The 18,548-nt window shown below is 34.0% G+C and overlaps 2 protein-coding genes across 2 annotated transcripts; one reads left to right on the top strand and one right to left on the bottom strand.

Moving 5' to 3' along the window:
• Nucleotides 1-356: 356 nt before the first annotated feature.
• On the bottom strand, nt 357-5,326 carry LOC132270477 (DNA polymerase II subunit B4). Its single transcript, XM_059771659.1, has 3 exons — nt 4,977-5,326; nt 4,402-4,520; nt 357-758 (listed from the first exon to the last, which is right to left on the bottom strand). The coding sequence occupies exons 1-3, from the start codon at nt 5,153-5,155 to the stop codon at nt 598-600; spliced, it is 459 nt and encodes a 152-aa protein (XP_059627642.1). The 5' UTR covers nt 5,156-5,326; the 3' UTR covers nt 357-597.
• Nucleotides 5,327-7,060: 1,734 nt separating this feature from the next.
• On the top strand, nt 7,061-10,854 carry LOC132270472 (ferredoxin, root R-B1). Its single transcript, XM_059771652.1, has 2 exons — nt 7,061-7,282; nt 10,167-10,854. The coding sequence occupies exon 2, from the start codon at nt 10,173-10,175 to the stop codon at nt 10,626-10,628; it is 456 nt and encodes a 151-aa protein (XP_059627635.1). The 5' UTR covers nt 7,061-7,282; nt 10,167-10,172; the 3' UTR covers nt 10,629-10,854.
• Nucleotides 10,855-18,548: the final 7,694 nt, after the last annotated feature.

The following is an 18,548-nucleotide window of genomic DNA, read 5'->3' as shown; positions in this document are numbered from 1 at the left end:
GAGACCCCCCTAAGTGACCAACCAAGAGTATCCGGTCAAGGAATTCTATACAACTCGGCTTTAAAGGCATTTTCCTTTGATTCGATATGGGATTCAAAGGATGCCAATTATCATGAACAAATCACTTGCAATAACGCTCTCCAATATGTTATCATTTCCTGGCCTCTCATTTTTAAAATTTGCCGTGTCTACTGTTAAGCTAGATCTTTCGGAATCTCCCTCATATACTAAATTAAATGGCTGTTTTGTGTGGCTTTACATACCATTCCAGATACCGATTGATTGTGTCTTGCATATAAAGGGATGAATATAAAGACCTTGATCCAATAATCACTAGTGCTGAGAAACCACAGATATTAGTATATCAAGAACCAATATAATCCCATCAGACTGAAACTGACTTCATTGAATAACTAAGACGATACAGTCCTAGCCTTTACGGATCCATTCAGCATCTACATGATAGCATACTTTCTAAAAAAAACATCTTACAAAATGTAGAATGCTAAGCTACCAACTTAAAACACCGGGATGGCAGATAAAATCAGTATGCCAATTCTTCGATTTACCTGTGATGTGGGTAAATGATGTTCTTGCTTAGTTATTATCAGGAGATTCATCCTCCTCAGGATCGCTTTCAACCCCATCTTCCTGTTTGCCTTCATCTCCATTTTCTGTAGGTGTCTCTTTCTTTTTACTCTCTTTTTTCGCTTCCTTTGCCTTTCCCGACCTCCTTCCAGCATTCTTTAGCCTGAACTCTGTTAAACAAAAAGATGAGTCAGAAACACACTGTAGCCTACAAACTGTCTTGGAAATTATTCATATTGGCTGGATAATTCTGATCTCAACAGCCTGATTTTCATATATTAGCCGCCGTCCAACCATTTACAAGACTAATAAAATGTTCATCAAGAAGAGCCCCATTTCCTGGAATCTCAGATCTTTTAAATTGTAGAAGATAATTAGCAAATTGTTACAAGCATAAACTCCAAGAGTTGAGATGAACTCAACATATTGGATTTCATGTAATCATAGTAAGGATACAGGAACGAGCGCACCAAGTAAAGACCTAACTCTCAGCATTAGCTGCACAAGATGGTTACTTTTAGACCCAAACATGCATTTCCATGCTTGACAACCGAGCTTTTACCATTTCCGATCAATGACCCCTAACAATCATAAAATATGTTCTGTCCAAAAGCTTTCTAACACTTCTTCTCAGTTGATGAAGGAAAAGGCAAATTTTTGGCATTAGTTGCTCAAAATGGTGACCTTTGGACTCAAACATGCATTTTTCCTGCTCAAGAATTTACCATTACACCAATCAATGACCCCTAAAAATCACAAGACATGTTCCTGTCCAATTTCCAACACTTTTTCTAAGTTGATGAAGGAAAAGGTACATTAAATGGATAAAACATCAAACCAGCAAAATAATCTTTACAAACAAAAGAGCAAGAATGATATGTTCTTTATGTTGAGAGAATAGTAACTAGCATGAGTAATCAAATGTATTATTCTGCAAAAATTAAATTAATCATATAAATAGGTACTGATATGTGCTGATAAGAGTCTAACTCATGACAGGTAAATTATCATGACAATACATGCTAGACAACCTATTATTGTACTACGTTATAGATTTACTTTTTTGCAAGTCATCCAGCCAGAATGGGTAATATGTTTACATCATTTCTGAAAAGTTCACTTCTAAAGTGCGGAAATTCCATAAAGCATATAAGCATTTTTTGGAATTACAAACTAAGTATATAAAAACAAAGAACTCCATCTGCAGTACAAGGCTATAATATAGAACTTACTACGGAGCTTTAAGAATATTCAAGACTCGGATCCCATGATATACTAAAACAGGAGGTACACTTAAAAAAATAAAAAAGGAATGAAGAGAACATCTAATTATTCACACTTCTGCTCTTTCAACTCATCAAAGACCCATTTTACTGGAGTAAAAAAAAAAAAAAAAAACTCATCAAAGAACCTCCCTCCTACTCCCGTCGTTCAAAAATGAATAAAGGATAGTAAAGCAGAATAATTACAATGAAGTACACCTCTCGTGACCCCAACCCTGGGAGCACCAGCTACTAACAAAGCTATGAACATCTAATGCAATAGCTCTTGAAGATCCCTTGGAACAAATAATTAAGCAATGCTAAAGGAGGTTATCCACATTTTTCTTCACCTCAAACTTGCACATCATACATGCTCAACTCTGAAATTAGGGGGTTAAACATTAAGTATCTCATGTAACACTCTATTATTGACCACCTAGGGATACAGAAAGAACTAATAAAAAAATGTTACTAACTTCTGAAGTTGCTTACATCCTATACTCTTCCTTAAGATCTACTCTATTAACATGAAGAACTTGCTTTCATTCTTGAAAGTTCCACCAAAGAAGGGAGACAAAAACACTTAACTAGTAGAGCTAATAAAAAGTTAAAAACACAATATGTACAAGAGGGTTGCAAAAGTATTACTCTATAGCAAGCCTCAACAACTGTTCTTTCACAATTAATACAGTTCTCATACCCAGAAGCTACACCTTCACCAAATTAATTAGTGACGTTAGAAAACTTTTTTGAAAGATCACGACCATACTTGGCAGCAAATCTCTAGTTCTCATTCATAACTCCCCCACGATGCCAGGGAACTATGTGATAGTAACAGAGATTAGATGCCCCTCAAAATTTCACCTCTCGACAAATTCAGAACATTCCAACGTTTCTTGTCAAATGCAATAGAGGAACTATATGAGGTATTAATGTCTCATCACCGTTCATCTGATAAATGCTTTTGGCAATTTGTGCATATTTACAAGTTGTCACATCAAGCCCCGTGCTCATAGATAATAAAAGCAGACATTATCCGAACACATTCTGTATAAATGATCTTTAATATTTGCAGACCAACAATAGCTCATTATGGCTTTCCATACACTAGCCTCCTCATGCAGTTATCCTTCCACATCCAAATTCTTTACCTATTCATGTTACTCATCTGATTGAGAAGCATTGTATTCTTGTCCTCTCCAGCCAAACTCTTATTTCTGCCCCTAACTAATTTTCTCCAAGTTTGAAGAGCACTAAAAATCACTATTTTGCAATATATTAGCTTCCACGTCCTGTGAACGTTGCCAAAATCTGTCATGATTTTTTGTCAACCTCCAATTCTCATTTGTTGCTAGTTTCTTCCTTGTCTCAAGCTACCAAAGCAGAATCACCATTCAACACTATGGTCACCTCCTTCAAAGGTTTAAGATTAACACAAAACTCAAAACCGGCATCCTATAGAGTGCAGAGGTTCTTGCAATAATTTAGATACCTTAATTTTTGGAATGTCCCAATCTTATTCATTCTTGGATGAAATTTAAACAATCGCTCAGAACCTCCCAATTTGTGCCCTCTGTAACTAATTACAAGATGTTAAAACTTTTGATACTAATCCAAATATAGAAACTTCATTGTGTGCATATCAACAGTCACATATGATAAGAAAAAAAAGTAAAAACTAAGTAAGAATCTGCTAACATTAGATGAATTTAATTGCAACTATATACTCAAACTTATCTATTTTCCCCTAGAAGTTGGGAACTACTTCTTATATTTATCATCTTGTAAAACAGGGTGCTAGAATTGACTAACATCCAATAATCAGCAGCCCCAATGTAAGGCCTTTACATTGAGCTTTTACGATTGCACTAAACAATAGCCCTCTTATTTGATCTGAGTCAAACTCCAACTTTATTTTGTGTTAGAAAAGATTGTAGTTTCAATAATTGAATAAACCAAGGAGAATTACTATAAGTAGAAATAATGCCAAAACAACAATATAAAATATTTATGAAAAGAGAACCAATGTTCTTATAAGGACAAAATTTGGTGCTTTTAGAATTTATACATAATACATTAGCATCCAATCCATAATATTTTTGTCAGCCTAGAAGAGGAGTAAGTGTACAGAATTCTCAAGAATCACTAGCTACTGAGCTGAAGAGAACCATCAATTAGGATTGTCGTAAGCTTTGTTCACGTGTTCACACATCTTTTTTAGAATAAATGCCATAACTTAAGATATAAAAGGGGATGAAAGAAAAAATGAAAAGAAAATAATCATTAAAAAAAAAAGTGTGGCTTTGAGCTGTCATGTTGTCTATCTTCAAAAAGACTGAATGGTGTTTTACCATGACACTCTTCGACGATGTACTTTTTATTGGTTCTAATCTGTGTATGAATGGCTCTTCACTGGATATAGAAAAATAGCATTATTTCTGGAATTAGAAACAATCAAATTTGAAATTACACACCTCACATTTTTAAAAGAGGACATATAGCTAAATACACATGTCAACAAAAAGAAACTAATATATTGAAACTTAGTGACCTTCAAGAGAAGCTTTAAGAGGCCCAGCAAATTCAGGAAACTCTATCTCTTCAAGAGCTTTAAATACATCATCGGCATTGATTGTTTGTCTTTTAGACTCCTTACATATGTCATTTGCCCTGTAAATGGCCATTATGCAACAATAGTTAGTGCACATTATCAAATACTGATAAAATAAGCCTCTCTCCATCCTCTCTACCCCTATTTGGGCATTCTTCAAATTATCAAGGTTAACAACAGATTGAACGTCTGTTCAACTTTAATCAATCAAATTCAATAATAATTGTCTTAAATTAAGATTATAAGTCAATTTACACCGATTAAATTGATTCCAACTCTTATAAGAAAATGCACAAACTTTAAACTCAACTCAACCAGGAAAAAAACGAAAATAAAAGAATTTAATAGTATTATTTTCAAATTAAATGCAAATACCTAAAATGCTAACGATTTGTGGAAACAAGTACGAACTACTGACATTTATATTTGTGTGTGTATTACATATATATATATATAGAGAGAGAGAGAGAGAGAGAGAGAGAGAGAGAGAGAGAGAGAGAGAGAGAGATGGTTACGTGGCGGAAAGGTAGTGAATGAAGATACGAGCGCTTTCAGAGAAGGCCTGGAGAGCTTCCCTAAGAACAGAAATGTCACCTTGGCCAGAAAACTGAGAGAGCTTATTTTTCACCACCCTGCGAACGATAGCCTTCGGTAGCTCCTCCGTCTCCGCTACTACTTTCTCCTTCTCCGCCATGTCCTAATATCCCTCTCTCTCTCTACAATTCTTTCTCTCTCTAAATATAAACACAGGAGGATTCTCAGTCTCCTCGTGATCGATCTAAAAAACTCTACAAAGAGTCGTGGGATTGGCCGATTGGGGTTTCTATAGAGCATATCTAGGTTAATTTCCCGCCATCTGCAGGTCGTTGTCTGGTGCTCCAATTGGGTAACCATAGCTCTGTAACAGGCTCAATGGGCTGGGATAAAGGCTTGTTTTGGGCTTCATTAATGGGCTGGGCTTTACACCCCTACTTCTATTTGCTTTTGGAAAAATTATTAGATGGTTCTAAATCATTTGACAGGCAGTGGATTACTTTAAACCAGATAATTGTTGAGATTTCTTTGCGATATATAAATATACACCCGAAAAATTATCTTCTTAATCAAATATTCTGATTTGAATTAATTCACCAAACATTAATGGAATAGAATATTATGAACAAAAATACTACCACAAATAGGGATGATAATTTGACCCGTCCCCTCAGTTACTCGCTCCATCTCGCCTCGTTATTAGCGATTTTGGGGGCCGTTTTGCTTATTTGGGTGAGGATGGTTTGATGCAATAAAAACTTGCGCGGATTTGGTGCAGGGGCGGGGGGAGGTCGTCTTGCACCGTCCCGCCCCGCCCTGTTTAGATAGGTAAATTACTTAAGTACCCTTATTTCATTAATATATATATTTTTCACTATATATTAAGTACATCATATAACAATATCAAAGTAACAAATGAATTTTATTAAAATGAAAGTTGTAATGGTGAAGAATTGAAGATGAAAGGGACAAAAAAAAAAAAAAAAGTAGCAAATTCATTTCAACAATAATAAAATTATGGTCTTAAATGGGGCTGGGCGGGTACCCGCAGAGGTAAAAATATTAAACGATTATAGGGATGGGTAAAAAGTTCCCTCGTTTTTACGGTTTTGGGCGAGAACGAGAACAAAATTTTTAAACGATTGCAAGAACGGAAGTGAATACACCCACCCAAATCCACCTCCATTATCATCCCTACCCACAAACATCATTTAGTGTGTAATTGTTCAATAACACCAAAAGAATAAGTTCGTCTTCTCTTTATTACCAAATATTATTAATATTTATTACACAAAACATCTTTCTTGATTTGATTTCTCACTTGGCTGCCAATCCGAGAGACAAGACTATATTGTCCGTTGTAAAGATAAATATGTTATTAAAGAGAAAACATATTATTATGGTGTCATATAATCATACTATATTTTTTCGCAAAGATAGAAGCCATTATATTGAAACTTTACAATTAATATATTTTATATTTAATAACATATTTCTCTAAAAAATGAATAATAAAGTCATTTCACTACCTTATTTAATGAACAACTAATGAGAACAATAAAAATAGTTCAATAAAATTGTGGGCCATAAAGCAATAATGTGGAGTGTTAAATACAATTAAGCCAATATAAAAGTGTACCCGAATAAAATGATTGAATGAATGACAAATATTTGTCAAGAATTTTATGAGAAAATTTGTATATGGTTTGGGGATCACATCCGTCAATCATATAGTGTTACACAAATAAAGTAAATAAATAAAATTTATACATTTACTTACTAGGTAGCATGCAATTGATCAAAATCAAATAATAATATTTAAAATTTTATTCATTTTCAAAAATATTTATTTAAGTACTTTAACTTTTTAAATAAAATAAAATATATATTTTTTAAGATATTGAACTAAATTTCTTTGGATTTCAATTTCAATTACAAAACAAATAGCTCACCATTGTACTTAAAAAAAAAAAAAAAAAAAAACTGCAGTATATTGGAACGGTAAAGAAAAGTAAGGATGGGGACTGAATGGTGTTTAAAAAGGAAAGTGGCAAAAGCCACCAGTCCACTGAGGGCGAAGCAGGTTGGACTTTTGGCGACTTTTGGCTCTTGGCAACTAGGGCATCTTCTTTGACTCTCACCAGATGCGAAAAGGCACCTCTCCTCTCTCTCTCTCTCTCAAAACTTCACTAGATTCTCTCTCTATATAAGGAGTTCGAGTCTCCTTTAGCTTGTGCTCCTCCAAATTTCGGCTTTGGGCTCCCTCAAATCGTCTTCAAATCTATCTGTAAGATTTTCATGTCCTATTCTTGAATATATTTTCATGCTATTCTCGATCTGTTCTTGCTTTAAGAGTATGTTTATATTCTCTTGTACGGTCTTGTTTTGTATGTATATCTATTTCTCTTGTATATCTATATCTCTTGTTTTGTTCTAGAGCTTGATAGGAAACATGAACATGTATGCAACTGTACATGCATGAGTGTGTGATTGTGTGTGCTTTCATTTGGTGATCCATGGAGGATGCGTTTGGATGTTACATGTTTTCGTGAAATTTATAATTTTTGTAGAAATTTCATGTACTCAAAACATGTGCTGATTATTTCGTTTGATAGTCAAAGTTTCTTATATGTTAATTCCAAAATTTACTGCATTTGGGATTATAATTTTTTAAATATTTTTGTTTGAAGATGATAATTTTAAAGTTGTGGTTGGTAGTTTGGAATTGGAAGAAAAATTAGTTCAGGATGTTAAATTAATTTCTTCGATTCTAATTCCAAGGCGCAGAATTCATGCTTTTGAATGCAACTTAAGCAACTTGTCCTACCTTACCACCATCACACTCCCCATTCTGGCTTGAGCTCCCTGCTGAGTGCTACCTACCCATTTAGAGCTCCTTCATCTCAAGTTGGTTGTTGAATCTAAATATTAACTTTCTTCTGATTAGAAGCAGGTGTTTTAGACTATACTCTTTTTTAGAACACTTAAATTTCTCTTTGTCAGCTCCAAGATTTTGAAATTTCCTTACTCTCAACTGAAAAGTCAAGTAAGAGGAACAGTATGTAATATTATAACCATCCTATTGTATTGAGGTTGAGATTTCTAAAACTTGAATATATTTCATTTCACTTCATTTTGATAGGAATTGTATGCTACAAAATCTCTATGTAAAGCCTATGGTGTTTGAACTCTGTTAAATTGAGTTCCGGTGAAGATGCTTCGAGTTCATTGTACCGTGTGGAGTTGTAGAGAATAGTAGTTCATTGCACAGGGTAGCACTCCAAGCAATTACTTGCACAGTTGTACTTTGTTTATCCTAGTAATATAAGATGTTATTGGTCTTTAGATGAATGAAATGGTGGCTTTTCATTGTGTCTGAACAATCAGCCGCTACACAACATCTTAGGTTCAACTATTTTATTAAAATATAGTGTAGTGCCATTTTCAATAGTTGGTGTAATTTGGAGCCTCGAGTGAAGAGCAGAGAGCCACTCGCTTGCTTCTTCTCATAGTGCTCTGGACATTTATTGCCTTGTTGTTAGAGAAACAGATCCTTAATTTCTATTTTTTGTCAATTGTGACGAGGCAACATAGTAATGGTATAACTATAATCAGTTTTACCACCCTATTGGCCCTAAGCGATCTAGCCTTTAAGTTAAGGTATTTGGAAGCACATTCAAAGAATGAAAGAAAGCCATTTGCCAATTTTTCATATGACTTGGAACATTAATTAACTCACCATTTTGAGGTGTTGGATGCTATGGAAATGTATAAAAAGTTCATTGTACCTTGTGGAATTGTAGAGAATGGTAGTTCATTACACTGGGTAGCACTCCAAGCAATTGCTTGCACAGTTGTACTTTGTTTATCCTAGTAATACAAGTTATACAACATAGTATTGGTCTTTTGATGAATGAAATGGTGTTTTTTCATTGTGTCTGAACAATCAACCTCTACACAACATCTTAGGCTCTACTCTTTTATTACAATATAGTATAGGGCCATTTTCAATAGTTGGTGAAATTTGGAGCCTCGAGTGAAGAGCAGAGAGCTACTCGCTTGCTTCTTCTCATAGTGCTCCGGACATTTATTGCCTTCTTGTTACAGAAACAGATCCTTAATTTCTATTTTTTGTCAATTGTGACAAGGCAACATAGTAATGGTATAATCCGTTTTACCACCCTATTGGCTCTAAGAAATGATCTAGCCTTTAAGTTAAGGTATTTGGAAGCACAGTCCACGAGTGATAGCAAGCCATTTGTCAATTTTTCATAAATTTGGAACATTATTTATCTCACCATTTTGATGTGTTGGATGCCATGGAAATGTGTAACAAGTTCATTGTACTGTGTGGAATTGTAGAGAATAGTAGTTCATTGCACTGGGTAGCATTCCAAGCAATTGCTTGCACAATCGTACTTTGTTTATCCTAGTAATACAAGTTATACACATAGCATTGGTCTTTAGATGAATGAAATGGTGGCTTTTCATCTTGTCTGAACAATCAGCAACTGCACAATATCTTATGTTCTGCTCTTTAATTAAATAGACTCTTTAATTCGATCGTTGGTCTAATTTGGAGACTCGAGTGAAGAGCAGAGAGCCACCCGCTTGCTTCTTCTCATAGTGCTCCAGACATTTATTGCCTTCATTTTACAGAAATAGATTCTTAATTTCTATTTTTTGTCAGTTGTGACTAGGCAACATTGTAATGGTAGAATCAGTTTTACCACCCTCTTGGCTCTAAGAAATGATCTAGCCTTTAAGTTAAGGTTTTTGGAAGCACAGTCCAAGAGTGAAAGAAAGCCATTTGTCAATTTTTTATTTATTTATTATATATATATATATATATAATTCAGAACATTAATTGTCTCATCATTTTGAGGTGTTGAATGCTATGGAAATGTGTTTTATTTTTTATTGTCAACATGCCCTACACAGGAGTATAGGCATAGGAAGATTATTGTTGAGAACTTCATTTCCACAAGTATTTCATATTTGTGAACTGCATGAATCCTTTTCATTTTCCCACTCGTGTGTGGCCTAAGTTAATTTATACAATGTGAGGACCATATTTCAAGATCCAGTGTCCACTTGGTGAATTAGCCTTAATTTGCTGCTTTTCTTTGTCACTTGGTGTATTAGCCTTATTTTGCTTCTTTGTTTACTAGGTAAACATGTCAACCATGAGACTTCCCTCCCATTGCGTAGTCAGAAGTGCACCCCAGAGCCAAACGGCCCGTGCTTTTCTCAGGAGCCCATCCTCTCTAGGATCTGTGAAAAGCATCTCTAAAGTCTTTGGCTTGAAATCTTCTTCCGGTTTTAGAGCATCCGCAATGGCTGTTTACAAGGTTAAGTTGATTGGACCAAATGGCGAAGAGAATGAGTTTGATGCTCCTGATGATACTTACATCCTAGACGCAGCGGAGAGTGCGGGGGTTGATCTGCCCTATTCTTGCAGAGCTGGTGCATGCTCCACCTGTGCCGGGCAGATGAAGTCAGGTTCCGTCGACCAGTCTGATGGATCATTCCTTGACGACAATCAGATGAAGGAAGGTTATTTGTTGACTTGCGTTGCCTATCCGACTTCAGATTGTGTGATTCACACTCACAAGGAAGGTGACCTTTTCTAAGTGTTTAAATTTAGGTCATACCTCTGATTTGGTGAATGCAGAATAATGGGGTAGTTTTAAAGTATTCTTGTTTAGAGTTGTTGTCAGGGATGTTACAACCATTGTTGGACCAGTTGGTACTTCTTCAGAGTGTTTGTTTTGTTGCACACTGCTCTTTTATTGTTTGTTGTTATTTTTTGTAAACAATTATTTATTAGCTCATCTATATTATAAGGTTTTGCTTCAATCTCGTAAGATCTTTTACAAAGACCTTATAAGGCTTAGCATTTGGTAACTATATTGCATAGGAGCTTAGCATTTGTAAGAGTATTTATAGAAGCTCATGTTATCTTGAAATTACAGTTTTCTAAAACAGTTTTCAAGGAAAAAAATTTATAATTGAATTTTCAAAAAACAGTTTTCACAAAATTGAACCACGAAGGGTTTTTGTACAGCTTTTTGATAATCAGTTCTAAAAACATAAAATTGTCTTAAAAAATTGAACCAGATAGACAATATTTTGCCCCTCTTGTCCTGTTTGGAAACACGAGCTCCAAATGATGTCCATACACTTATTTTTTTAAAAAAATTCCAACTAAAAAAGTATGATATAATGAGTTATTTAACCAAAATTATTTTTCCTTTTATGAAACTGAACAGAATTTTTATGTAGGGATCAGTGGGATGTTGACAAACACAGAAAATTTCTATTAGAGACGGAAAATATATTGACATTTGTTGGCGAGTCTAGATCATGGGTACTCATCACCCTCAACTCAACTACTAAATGCCCCTGATGGAGGAATAAAATTTTAATCAAATAATGGCACAATCAAAATCCATTGAAAAATAAACTAGAATTTTAATCAAATAATGGCACAACCAAAAAACATTGAAAAATAACTAGCAATAAAATATTGTTCAAGTATATGAAAATGTTCATAAATCAATAATGGAAGCTTCTTTGGCTACTTAAAAAACAGATGCCTAAAGTTGGATTATTTTGATTGATAGGAATAACAATAGATACATACCACTGTTAACTACTATTATTATAGCTAAAAGCAACCAAGAATCTATGAAAAATTAAAGTCTGTTGTGCAAGTTTTTCTTTTTCTTTTTCTTTTTTTTTTTTTCTTTTTTTTTAAAATACCGAATAATTTTTTATTTTATTTCTCAAAGAGATACTGCCACGTGTCCACTAAGCTCTTGAAAGATTTTATTGTTTAGTTGGGGGTTCCAGTAATGAACCCACCAGGTGAAAAAGTTGTTTAAATCACCATTATCAGTTTGACAAATATTGTCTTAACAACTAATTAAAACCAATGAGAAGGGTTAGATCAACTACTTTCTGACTATAACCTCAAATAAACAGTCTAATGACAAGGCTCCTATATCACATTTTGAAGATCAAGTTTGAATCACTTTTGTATATCTTTTTAGGAAAAAAATTCCGATGCGTATAACAGAAGTAAACTACATACTGGGCCGACTCTAAGATTTCTAAAATTTTGAGAAGCCCCATCCAAATTAGAGGCTCTAGGCGACCGCTTGGGCCAACCTGAATTACATATATTTAGTGTTCGGTGATGAATTACAAGATTCTCTAAGAGACTCCGCACCATCATCATTGAAAATGATGATCTTGAATATGATCCGTAAAGTGAGATGATCTTGACCCTTTAAGAGAACTTCTTAATCCATATATTGTAAAAAGTGAGCTTTTTCATGTTATTGTTAAATGACAGCATTACTTTTATTTGAAAAGTGTTCAAATGAGAAAGCTAGACTTCAATGGAAAAGAGAAAGCATCATATTCTAGGCCAAAATAACTTTTGTGAACCAGAATCAAGATCGAACTTTCCCAAGATTATCCAATTTATAAAATTTAAAGTCAAAATTATATGAATGGAACATTTGGGAAAAGTAACTTTAAGGAGAAGACTACTTCCTGTTTTGTTCAGGAGGCAACCTTCTACTCTAGGTACAGCTCAAAATTTGACTAGCATATTTCAATGGGGTTCACATACTCACAATCTTATTATATATATATATATTTCTGAATTCAACTAAAATGTTGTATTCATGTGAAGGCCAACAATTGAGTTATAATGTGAAAGTGACTTCACCTTCCTCAGAAGGGACACCAAACAATATTAGAGTAAATTATTGTTGTTTGGTTTGTGATATGTACATTATTTGCCTCTTTGAAGTCCATAATCCACAATGTATCTTATTGTTGGACTCTGTCGTGTCTTGACGGGGTTATTTAGAAGAAGGGCACGAAATAAATTAAAGGGTTAAAATTATAAAACTTTTCTCTTATTTCTAATTTTTTTTTTTTTTTTTTTTTATCAAACAATTCTCTGAACTATCAAAAATTATCACATTGACAGAACCATTAAGTTATTGTGAAATGACAATAAAGCCCTTGATAATATATTAATATTGTATTAAACTGAAATTATAGTGTGAGGAGGACAATTTTGTTACTACGAATTACAAAGTTATTTTGGTCTACAAAATTTTGCAAGTGTTGCACGTGATACGATCTCATTAGTTTTAGACGGGAACTAACGGGGAGGGAGTAATATGATAGACTTTTTAAAATATCAAGGGGTATTATGATAGTTTCTTTAGTTGAAGGGGTTAGTTGATAGTTTTTTAAAATAAGAGAGGTTTTTATTTATTTATTTATTTATTTTTATTATTATTATTTTATGATTTTAGTCTCCTCTGAGGTTTACTTACTTGACCTCATCTAAATTTGTTCGTTGGCGGTAGAAAGTAACTTTGAATATGAAAATCAATAATTTATATTATAATAATATATTATATTTCATTTTATAGAAATGAAGGATAAAATTGTCATTTTATAAAAAAATTCAACAGCTTTGTCAGAAAGAAAACAAACACTAAGGGTTGAGCACATGCGTCAAATCTTAAGAGATCAAAGTAGTAAATCTTGAACAGCCTACTGGCGTATAATTTGTCCAAACATCAAAATAGATCAGTGTAATTTACCCAAAAGAAAAAAAACCTCAATTATTTTCATAATAATTTTAGATATAATTGAAATTACAATTTATACTTAAAAAAAATGATGTTTTTACTTGTTACTCTTTGTGCCTGATTGGCTTAAGGTTGTTTGCAGTTTGCCATCACAAATGAGAATCCAAGTCAAAGGTTGGTAAAGAGTTTCTGTCATTTCTCGAATGTTTTGATTCATGATGATAAATTTCTACATTGAACTGCTGCGTACAAAAATTGAATACTGCCATTCAAATGTTTTGATTCATGATGATAATATTTGCTGATTGTGATAGTTTTGTAACAGCGGTCGAATTGAATTTTATTTCAAAATCATAAATAACATACGTGAATTGCATGTGAAATGAAGAGCCTCCAAAGAATCAGTATGCCATGAACTGTAGACACTTTTGATATATTAATACAAGTGTATTCCATTCAAATCTGCAACGTAATTCAACATTAGTAGTCTTAAATGGAATCGAATTTTCCTTTTCCCACTTCTTTTTATTTCTTTCTTTTTAATAATTTTCTATGCTGTCTCTACTCTTTGTGGGATATGTATGGTGACTAGATGACACGTTTTATTGATTAATATGTTTCAAAATGGACTATTGCATTGATGACCTGGGCAATTTACACCTATTTTCACATAGTGGTTTATATCTTCAGAGGCAATGTTAGCGTTTTAGTGTGAACAGTTATATTGTGATTTGAATGTCACGAGTTTAAAATTAAAAATAGTCTCTTCAAACAGAATTAAGACTTTATATATCTAATCTCAAAGGGTTGGCCTAGTAAGAAGAAAAAACTTAGATTCTGACGTTTCATAAAGTTTCAGGTCTCAAGTTCAATTTCTTAAAGGTACAAACAATTCGTTTGGAGCTACACCCGTAGACATAGTCCGATCCTTATCCGATCTGCGTGAGAGTGGAGAGCCTTACACGGTCCCATGGATTAGGTGAGGCAAAGCCTCGGATACCTTGGATATTAAAACAAAGAAAAAATTGCATACATCTGATTCTCTCACCTCTAAAGCTAGGAACCTCTCACTAGGCTAGCTGGCCAATGGTAGCGTCTAATCTCACTACTACGGCTCTGTTTGTTTTGGTATAAAATATTTTTTGAAAATTATATTTCGTGTTTTTTAGTGTTTGGTTGTCGTAAAATATTTACGAAGAAAAAATATATCAAAATCTAACAAAAATAATTTATTTATCAATTTTAGACAAGTCATTTTATAAGTTCCAACCGATGAATTTGACCTCAATTTCAACCTAAACCTTTGTCAAATACTAAAAAATAAAAATAAAAACAAAAACAAATATTTTAGGTAACATTCGAAACAAACGAGCCTACGTCTAAGTTACTCTTTCTGCTAAATTAGTAGTTTTAGTAATGAACTACTATGGTTGTACCCCTTGACAGAATCCTTGATCCAATTTTCATTAACTCCCTCAAATTAAATCCTAAAATGAATTTAAAATAATAATGAAAAAAGAGAAAACAAAAACCAATTTCATAAAGGTCATGTATATGATCTTTTAAGATTTGACCTTTTGGTAGTTGGTAGCTTATTTAAGTCTATTATTTGCACTTTTATGTTGAGTAAAGTTTAAATGTCATTATGACATTGTTATATGCTCAAAATGGGACCTAATTATAAAAACTGTGCAACACTTAATTCATTACAAAGAAAACTGTGGGCCCAAAATTATTACATAAATCTTATATTTGTAAAGGTACTTTTTACATTATATATAGTGTTTTTATATTGCTTGAACTTTTCTTCTAAAAAGCACTTTTAAACAGTTTCCGTTTCACCATGCATTATGGAGTGACAAATATGGTGCAATGGTATTAGGAAAACATCAAAATGTTGTCTCCTAAAGCAATAATGTTCCAAAAATAAATCATTTTCTTTAATGTTAATTTGTTGGTTCACGTTGATAATGTACATAGTTCGATACGCAATTCGTATCGACCAATTTATACTGACTTTATCCGAATTCATTACATCGCGATCACAATCGATATCGCGAATCCATTAAGAATTTTTGAAAGTGCAATACTTGGTTAATATAAAAGTAAATATATCTACTTGAGAAATTATAGTCAAAAGAATAAATTTCTTTGGTTAAAAAATTACATTTAAGAAAATAAATAAAATCCAATTTGGAGTGCAGATCATATTCAAAATTTGCTTATCAATGACTAATTTTTTTATAAATAAAAAATTACAAAATTAACAAAACCAGCAAGAAGAGGTGTGTTTATAACTTTATATAAAGAAAGCTACTACAAGTTTTATACTACGTATTATTTTTTTCCATTTGGCTTCATATATTTCAATTAGGGAAAGCATGGTTCGATTCACGGCAACAAAGTATTTGAACTATTTTACTTTTATAAATCAAAAGAGAAAGAGAAAGAGAAAGAGAAAGGAAAAAAAGAAGGGAAAACAATGAGGCAAAAAAACAAGGAGATCAAAATTTTATAATTTGACAAGAGAAAAAGAAAAAGAAAAGGTTTTTATAGTCCTTCTATGTCAACAAACTAAAAGATCAGATCTACATAAAAAGTTTATTAGAAGGGATGACTGTGAAGCGGTTTGGGACGGAAAAACGTCATCTACATCCCTCTTTATCATAGCAATTCTTAGTCATGTCCCAGAACCATTTATTAAATGGACGGGTGAGATAGGAAAATACTAATTTTTAGTATAACTTATTTTTTATTTTTATAGAAGATATTTTTCAAAAATATAAATGGTGACAAAGAGACAATCGACGGAAGATATATATTGCAATTATATAGAGAGTAGGAAAATGTGATTGGAAGGAAGGCCGGTGACGGAAACGTGGACAAAGTGAGCTGTTTTTCACCGACCTTTTCCCGCGGCTTGCGATGCGAGCTGGGAACGCGTGAGTGAGTGGGTGGTGACAAACACGTGCGACTTACTGATATTCGCGCGTCAGCAATTCCATTATTATATATAATGGTTGTTTCTATTTATTTATTTCTTTTCATAGTTTTCCAAATAAGGTTTGTTTGATTCTATTCTAATTTAGTGGTGGGCTGCTACACTATTTTTTATTTGGGTTAGGCTGCTACACTATTTCTGCTATTGAAAAGTCACCTTATTTATTTATTTATTTATTTTATCGTTTTCTTGAGGCCATGAAATATCTTTGATCGACACCTGTAGGTTGTTAAATCCCTATCCAAAATTATTATTATTATTATTATTATTTTCACTTCTTTCCTACAATACAACCAAATTGTGATATGTGATTAGAAATTGACATTTGTAATAAATTGTGATATGTGAATAGAAAGGGATTAGTAATTTGTAAAGTGTAAGATATTCCTCTTTTTTTTTTTAGGGTTAATTACAACGACACCTCCTGAGATTTGCCTTATTGACAGCTTTATACAACTTAGCCATTTTTTAGACAAAGACACCCCTCAAGTTTGCAAACTTGAACAATGATATCCCAAAACATGATGAAAGTACATGTTTACCCTTTGACCATGTAAAATGACCAATTTACCCTTAATCAAAAAATCTCTTCTTCCAAATTTTCCATCTTCCCATTCCTGTGAGCCTTTCTTCCCCACTGAGCATCAAAGCCGGCACAGCCCACAGCCGAGCTCCTCACCGTCCCGCTGTCACCCTCATCCGAGCCATCCACAGCCGCAATCTATTACCCTCCTTGAGTCACATATGGTCTATTTGATGATTAGAAACAAAGCCCCAATATTTCAGTTAGTGTCATGTAGATTATTGAGTCAATTTGAAGATAAATGGATCTAGGGTTTGGGTGAAAAAAAAAAATTGCAAAAAAAATAACAGGGTGGTGCGTGTGTGGTGATGATGGTGGATGGGTAGAGAGAACTCCATATTTTCCGGCGCATTCCATTCTTGCCGTTGTTTGCTTGGAGCATAGAGAGGTTAGAGAGAGAGAAAGTACAGGTTTTGAGAGAGCTCGCTACCATCATCCGCAAGCTCACAGTCGAAGCCGCAACCAACCCATCACCGTCACAGCTAGCCTATCTCCACGTCGGGGTTCACAAGCCCATCGCCGTTCTGAGCCGAACCAGGCCGTCGCCCACGGCCCAATTGTATGCCGTCCCCATCTCCCCACCATCCGAGTCGGCTGCCATCAAAACCAAGCTCGCAGCCGCCTCCATCAAAACCGATCTTCTTCTTCACGGCCGACTCCTCCACGGTCGTCGCCTTCGCTATCATCCACGACCGAGTCCACCGCCGCTGCCATCTCGTCGCGAACCAGACCATCATGGTTGAGTCCTCCCCATAGCTCATCGCCGGCACCACCTTGCCCGAACCAACCCGTCCTCACCGTCCGTGCATTTTGGGTGGACATCTATGGAGCACATTTTTTGTCAAATATTTTATTCAATTATAAGGCTGTGTTTGGTCAAGTTGGACAGAAAGAGAAACGACAGAGAGAGAGAGAGGAGATGAGAGGGTAGTTTGGTCATTTTAGGTGAGGATTAAAATATATCTTAGGGCATATTAGACATTTCATATCACTTAAGGCTGTGTTTGGCTCCGTTTTTTTAAAATGGGGTGTCATTGTTCAAGTTTGTAAACTTAGGGGGTGTCTTTGTTCAAAAATGGGCTATGTTGTATATGACTGTCAATATGGCAAATCTCAGGGGGTGTTATTGTAATTAACCATTTTTTTAATTATTTATTTATTTATTTTTTGTTACACTATTTTTTATTTAGGTTAGGCTGCTACACTATTTATTACAAATGTCATTTGTTTTGGTGGATTGTTTGTGGTCGTCCGTTCAGCGTTGCAATCGTTGTAATGTATAATTTCTCGTCTTTTTTTAGTTTACTAATCACGGGCGTGTTAAATTACTTCGAACACAATTTTG

The sequence above is a fragment of the Cornus florida genome, unplaced genomic scaffold (assembly GCF_030987335.1).
Source record: "Cornus florida cultivar Cherokee Brave unplaced genomic scaffold, ASM3098733v1 CherokeeBrave_3.0.0_Hap2_Chr08, whole genome shotgun sequence".
NCBI classification, from domain to species: Eukaryota; Viridiplantae; Streptophyta; class Magnoliopsida; order Cornales; family Cornaceae; genus Cornus; species Cornus florida.
Note: the sequence above shows the minus strand (reverse complement) of the source record. Positions and strands in the feature narration are given on the sequence as shown.

Coding starts and splice junctions, on each gene's coding strand:
- LOC132270472 (XM_059771652.1), top strand. CDS start 10,173: ATGTCAACCATGAGACTTCCCTCCCATTGCGTAGTCAGAAGTGCACCC.
- LOC132270477 (XM_059771659.1), bottom strand. CDS start 5,155: ATGGCGGAGAAGGAGAAAGTAGTAGCGGAGACGGAGGAGCTACCGAAG. Junction 4,521..4,976: donor ATTCACTACCTTTCCGCCAC/GTAACCATCTCT, acceptor GGCCATTTACAG/GGCAAATGACATATGTAAGG. Junction 759..4,401: donor TCTTAAAGCTTCTCTTGAAG/GTCACTAAGTTT, acceptor TTTGTTTAACAG/AGTTCAGGCTAAAGAATGCT.